Source organism: Octopus bimaculoides, chromosome 26 (genome assembly GCF_001194135.2).
Source record: "Octopus bimaculoides isolate UCB-OBI-ISO-001 chromosome 26, ASM119413v2, whole genome shotgun sequence".
In the NCBI taxonomy this organism is placed as follows: Eukaryota; Metazoa; Mollusca; class Cephalopoda; order Octopoda; family Octopodidae; genus Octopus; species Octopus bimaculoides.
Window position 1 is genome coordinate 5,482,283 of NC_069006.1, and position 6,080 is coordinate 5,488,362.

Consider the following 6,080-nt stretch of genomic DNA (forward strand, 5'->3'; position numbering starts at 1 on the left):
GTAGTGGTGGTGGTGGTGGTGATGGAGAAATGGACTTCAGAAAGCAGGGTGCTGCAAGGAGGTGGTAGGTATGGTGCCATTTGGGGGGGGGGGCATTCTGTCAGTTAGGGGGCACAGGGGTTCAGGGAAAATTGCAACAGGGAATGTGTGCGCATGTGGATGTGTGGGATAGTAGCAAATGTGAAAAATACTTAAAAAAAAAAAACAAGAAATTTTTCTTTTAATCTAGAAAATATATAAATTAACTAAAAAAAAAAAAAGCAAAAAAATAATAAATAAATGAATGAATGGCATCACATCCCCCCCACTGCCACACCATGTGGTAAATATAAAGCACCAAAAATGAATATGATAAAGACATGTATGGAAGGATATATGTATATGTGTATGTATATATATATATATACATATATACATATATATATATATATATATACACACACACACACACACACACACACACACACACACATATATATATATATATATATATAGCACACAAAACTTTCAGCTCTGACCTGAATCACTCTGTAGCTTCTGCTGAATATTAATAATATTATATTTATATGCATATGTATACATATGTGTGTGTGTGTATGTGTGTGTGTGCGTGTGCATAGTTGCTATGGTCAATCTGTGATGTAACAGTGATTTGTCTTGCATAGGATGAGCGAATATAATAAGCTCTACAGGTAGACGAAAATAGAAAGACCTAAATAAGCAAGATTAGAAGGTAAACACAAGACAAATAAACAAATAAATAATATACAAAGATGAACAAGTAAAAAAAAAAAGAGGATGGAAAAAGATAGTTTAAAGCCTGCAAACTAAAGACACTGTAAAATCACATTCTTTTCTGTTTTAATTTCCTCTTACCACTCTTAGTTCTTTTACTTCTCTAATCCTGAAAGGATGAATCTGAAAGAAAAGTTCTCACTTCTGTTCCTATCATTGGTGCATCTATTTTCATTGTACACATTCTTCAATTGTTGTAATTTCATTTCAGATTTTGATGGGGTTTTTTCCATCATATGTATTACTTGTCTGACTTCATCATATATTATTTATTTGTCTCTTCTTCCTTCTGATCTCATAACCTTCCTCATTTATTTGTTATTTCATATATATATATACACACACACACACACATTTATATAAATATATACACAAATATTTTTATGTATACACACACACATATATATATACATGCACACACATTTATATAAATATATACAAAAATATTTTTATGTACATGCATAAATATGCATACATACATGTATATGTGTGTGTGTGTGTGTGTGTGTGTGTATATATACATATATATATATATATATAAAAAAATATATATATTTATTTATATATATATATGTATACATATATATGTATGTGTTTATTTATATTTGTATGTATATATGAAGATGTGTGTGTGTGCATATGTGTGCACATGTATATATACATACATGTATGTGTGTGTGTGTGTGTGTGTGTATATATTTGTATATATATATATATTTGTATATATAGAATGGTGTGGATGAAAGGAGTGAAATAAATCTGGTGAAAGCTGCAATGAAAGGGTGACTGAATTGTAAGATTAAAATCAGATTAAAAACAAAAAAACAAAAACCACTCAAACACAAAAGCAGAGGATGATGTGAGGGTGGTAGTGTGAGGTGTAGATTGACAGCGAGCTTCACTGTGCACTCAGCCAGCCAGCCGGCCAGCTGGCCAACCACCACATGTCATACAGGTAATTAGAAAAAAAAAAAAACCAACAAAAAACACTTAATTAGAGGCAGCGTGGTGGTGGACAGGGATAGGGAGGGAGCAAAGAAAGACAGGGGTCAAAGGTGGGAAGAAGGGGTTTGGAAAAAAGAAAGAAAGAAAGAAAAGAACAGAGAAAGAGAGAGTGACAGACAGACATAAAACCAGAGAAAGCAAAAGGGATTGATTTGTGGAAGGAAGAAAAGGGTGGGGGAGGATTGATTGCGTGAGGTTGGGATGGGCCAGGATGGAGATCAATACAGAATGATCTTCTTCTGAATTGGTTTGCGGCACATGTGACACTGCTTCAACACTTCCCCGCACTCTTTGCAAGTGGTGTGGCCACACACGAATGCCATGTTGCGACGACGCTCCATACAGATTGAACATGTGATCTGTTCTTCCAGTTCTTGAATCTGTTGGTGTTTTGAATCCAGTGAGCTTGGTGATGAATGGAGAATATTGAACTGGGAGCCATCTGCAATAAGAGAGAAAATCATAAACATAGGTACACACATTTATTTATACACACATACATACATATATATAGATCTAGATTGCTGCTTGACAAAACTATTGAATTTGCTAAATCATATGCTGATATTGACCCTAGAGACCTAGATTTTATCAGGCATGCAAGGAATACAATATTGTTCAGTAAAAGATTAGCAAGGGTAAAAAAGTCACTTAGTAAAAAAACTATTTGATGTGGGTCATATGATAGTGCTGACATCTGTGATTTTGTGAGTTTATTTATATTAAACATTGAGATACAAAGACCCATCTTATGATGGTCTATACCAGTGGTTCCCAAACTTTTTGGAGAAGCGACCCACTATTTATGACACCAGTTTATGACGACCCACTTAACTCTACTGGGTCAAAACATTAATGAAAGAAACAAATTTATTTCAGATTACATTTTCATTGAGGCCTGTGAGAGGGCCTCATTTATATTAAATGTGAAACAAAACGTTTTATAACTGTTTCAACGTCTCCATACCCTATGGGCAGGTATTAACTCTAATACAAAACCTCGAAGCAGTAACTGTTATTGGCTCGATCAGTGTTGTACTGTGCCTGGTTAAAGTTCTCTATAAATAGGTAAAAACAGACTTTTCCTTTTTACGATTACGTACGAATAAATAACTTGAGAAAATGACCACCTCTGATTTGTTAAGTTTGTGAAAAAAGCCTACTGCTTGATAAAACAACCAGTCTGGTATTGAAAACATGACTCTTGAACTATCTTGATAGACAGCAGTTAATCAAAGTTAATGCGTAATTTTATATCTTTTTGCGACCCACTAGGATACCGTTCACAACCCATCAGTGGGTCGCGACTCATAGTTTGGGAACCACTGGTCTATACTGTGACGGTGGTTTCTAACATATTTCTACCTTTAATCAATTTGGACTTAAAATTACAGAAACTACTAATCTCTCAATAGTTGATTATTTAGATGTTTCCCTAGATCTAAACTCCTCCTCGTAAAAAACTTTCCCTAAGCCTAATGAGAAACTTGCATATATTCAAAAACAGTCTTGTCATCCTCCTGTAATATTTAAAAACCTGATTGCTAATATTTGTAACAGAGTGCCTAACTTTTCTTCTAAAGAAATTTTCGAGAAATCTTCCCCCAATTATAACAACGCCATTATTGGCAAGGGCTTCGAAGAATTACTATATAATCCTTCTAATAATAATCAAAATATTAATAACAGATCTAGTGGCATCAAAGATAATGTCATACGTAACCCCTCTAGTATTAACCAGAATAATTATGAGAAGAAACCTAAAAATAAGCCAAGGGAAATTATTTGGTTCGCCCTTCTCTTTTCCTTTAATATAAAAACTAAAATTGGTAAAAGATTCCTGTCCTAGACAAACACTTTCCAACCATTCATAGATACAGGAAAATATTTAATAGGTGTTCTGTGAAATTGTCATATAGCTGTTGCCCCAGTATGAAGAGTATCATTACAAGTGGTCAATACTAAGAGCCTGAATCCAGTTGCAACTGTTGCAACACAGGATCCTGTCCACTTGACCAATGATGTATGATTAAATCTATGATATATGAGACAGAAGTTACTGCAACCCTAAATAATAATACATCTGATAAGAAGACTTATATTGGTCTATGTGAAGGGGAATTTAAAAACCGTTATGCCAATCACAAAGCCTCCTTCCGACATAGGGACAAAAGTAAAGCTACTAAATTTGCTAGCTACGTATGGACCCTCGAAGGTAACAAAACACCACGTGATTAAATGGAAAGCAATTAAGAAATCCATACCTTATGAGAATGGATTGAATAAATGTAGGCTTTGTTTCACCGAAAGAGCGTAGATCCTGTTCAAATCTAAGATCCCTAACTCTCTATTGAACTCTAGGTCAGAAACTTTTGGTGGTTGCCTGACGAGCACCCGTGCCAGTGGCATGTGAGAAGCACCATTCGAGCATGGCTGATGCCAGTGCTGCCTGACTGGCTCCCATGCTGGTGGCATGTAAAAAGCACCATTCAGGTGTAACCGATGCCAGTGCCGCCTGATTGGCATCTGTGCCGGTGGAATGAAAAAAGCACCATTAGAGCATGGTCGATGCCAGTGCCGCCAGACTGGCACCTGTGCTGGTGGCACATAAAAAGAACCCACTACACTCTCGGAGTGGCTGGCATTAGGAAGGGCATCCAACTGTAGAAACCTTGCAAGATCAGATTGGAGCCTGGTGCAGTCCTCAGTCAAACCATCCAACCAGCATGGAAAGCAGACTTTAAACAATGATGATAATACACACACATATATCCACAGGTGGAACGTTATAACTAATAAATGTTGGTAGTCTCAAAGCAGTTAGTCTTAAAAATTCTATTAAAGCAGGGGAGATAACCTAATCGCGATTCAATATTTTCTTACGTGAAGGGTATAGGAATAATTGACCAGTCGAAATGTATCTAGCAGTAAAATGTGCTGTGATGGGTCTAGAAACTTCTAGGTCCTCATACACGATCACATCGCAAAAGGATGTTACTGTATTTTGTAACTCAGAGTCAATAACAACACTACTTATCTTGGCTCCTAGTTATAGATGTAGATGTCTCCCTTGAACTTCTTCCTGTTGACTTGGCCCTAGCACCATACATCTGTTATTCTCACCATGTCTGGCTTTCCTCACTGTTATTCTACTGCTCTTCACTCCTTTCTGTATGGTCAGTCATTACCTACTCTCCCCTACCTACCTTCCAATTCATATTTGTCATTAAACGCTCTGCACTTTTATTCATCATACAATTCTATATTTCTGAGATAGTGTAGAGACGTTGGTTATGGTGGTGCAGTCACCTAGAGGTTCTAAGTTCAATCTCAGGCAAGTTACTGAAAAACCATCAACTAAATATCCTGCAAATTAAACTCTACACAGGGTATTGTGTTGTCAGATAGACTGTCGAAATAACTAATGGAACAGTGACATTTGGAAATCTATAGCTCACATGTCAGAAATACCTCATGGCCAGGGATCACCAAACTATGGCCCCCAGGCCAGATTGGGCCCACGAGGTCAGTTCATTCGACCCACCGCACACTGTGTCTTTTATGTAAGTACTTGCAATGAGAGTTCATTTACCTCCAGCATAAACATCGGTGTTTGGAACGACTCGTGTCTGTGAGCAAACATTTTCAATAATGAAGAATGTGAAGTCAGCAAATCGAATGAGATTGACTGATGAACATTTGAAAGCAATTCTCTTGGTTGGATGCAGCAATTCCAAAGCAAATATTGGTGACATCTTCAAAAGCTAAACACTAGTTTCACAAATCTCACTAACTCTTTTTGATGTTTAGTTAGTGAGATTCATGTATGTGCGCACTTGGTGTGATATAACTATCTTATTGCTAACATCACCTTTTGTGATAACGGTTTGGTAAATAAATATGTTGGTTGTCTTTATTTTTTGAGTATTCACTATATTGTATTAAACGAAATAGTTACGCCGCCCGCGCTCATCATTCTCTCAGTTACCTGGCCCGCCGTGAGAAAAGTTTGTTGATCTCTGTTGTAAGCCAACATACGGATTTAATAAGTAGCCATATTAAAAAATTACGGACATGTACTTGCATAGCAAGTGACCTGATCTGAGATCGTGTGCTGGAAAGAAAAAAATTGCAGCGTGGAAGGTGTTTATAAGCCATTAAAAATAACACACAAAAACCGTTAGATTCACTTCGACATTTAAATTTAATTTGCCAAAATATTTTCGTCGCTTTGAGACCACGACCTGTTCACTGACAAAATTCCGTATTTGTCAGTGAAC

General features: G+C 36.5%; 1 protein-coding gene across 1 annotated transcript in view; it reads right to left on the reverse strand.

The window, feature by feature from the left end:
* Positions 1-994: 994 nt before the first annotated feature.
* Positions 995-6,080, reverse strand: part of LOC106872992 (E3 ubiquitin-protein ligase MIB2) — a 225,841-nt gene continuing 220,755 nt past the window's right edge. Inside the window, exon 18 of the mRNA XM_052976892.1 lies at positions 995-2,242. Coding sequence (XP_052832852.1) covers positions 2,019-2,242 — 224 coding nt within the window. The 3' untranslated portion in view covers positions 995-2,018. The remainder of the gene's footprint in view (positions 2,243-6,080) is intronic.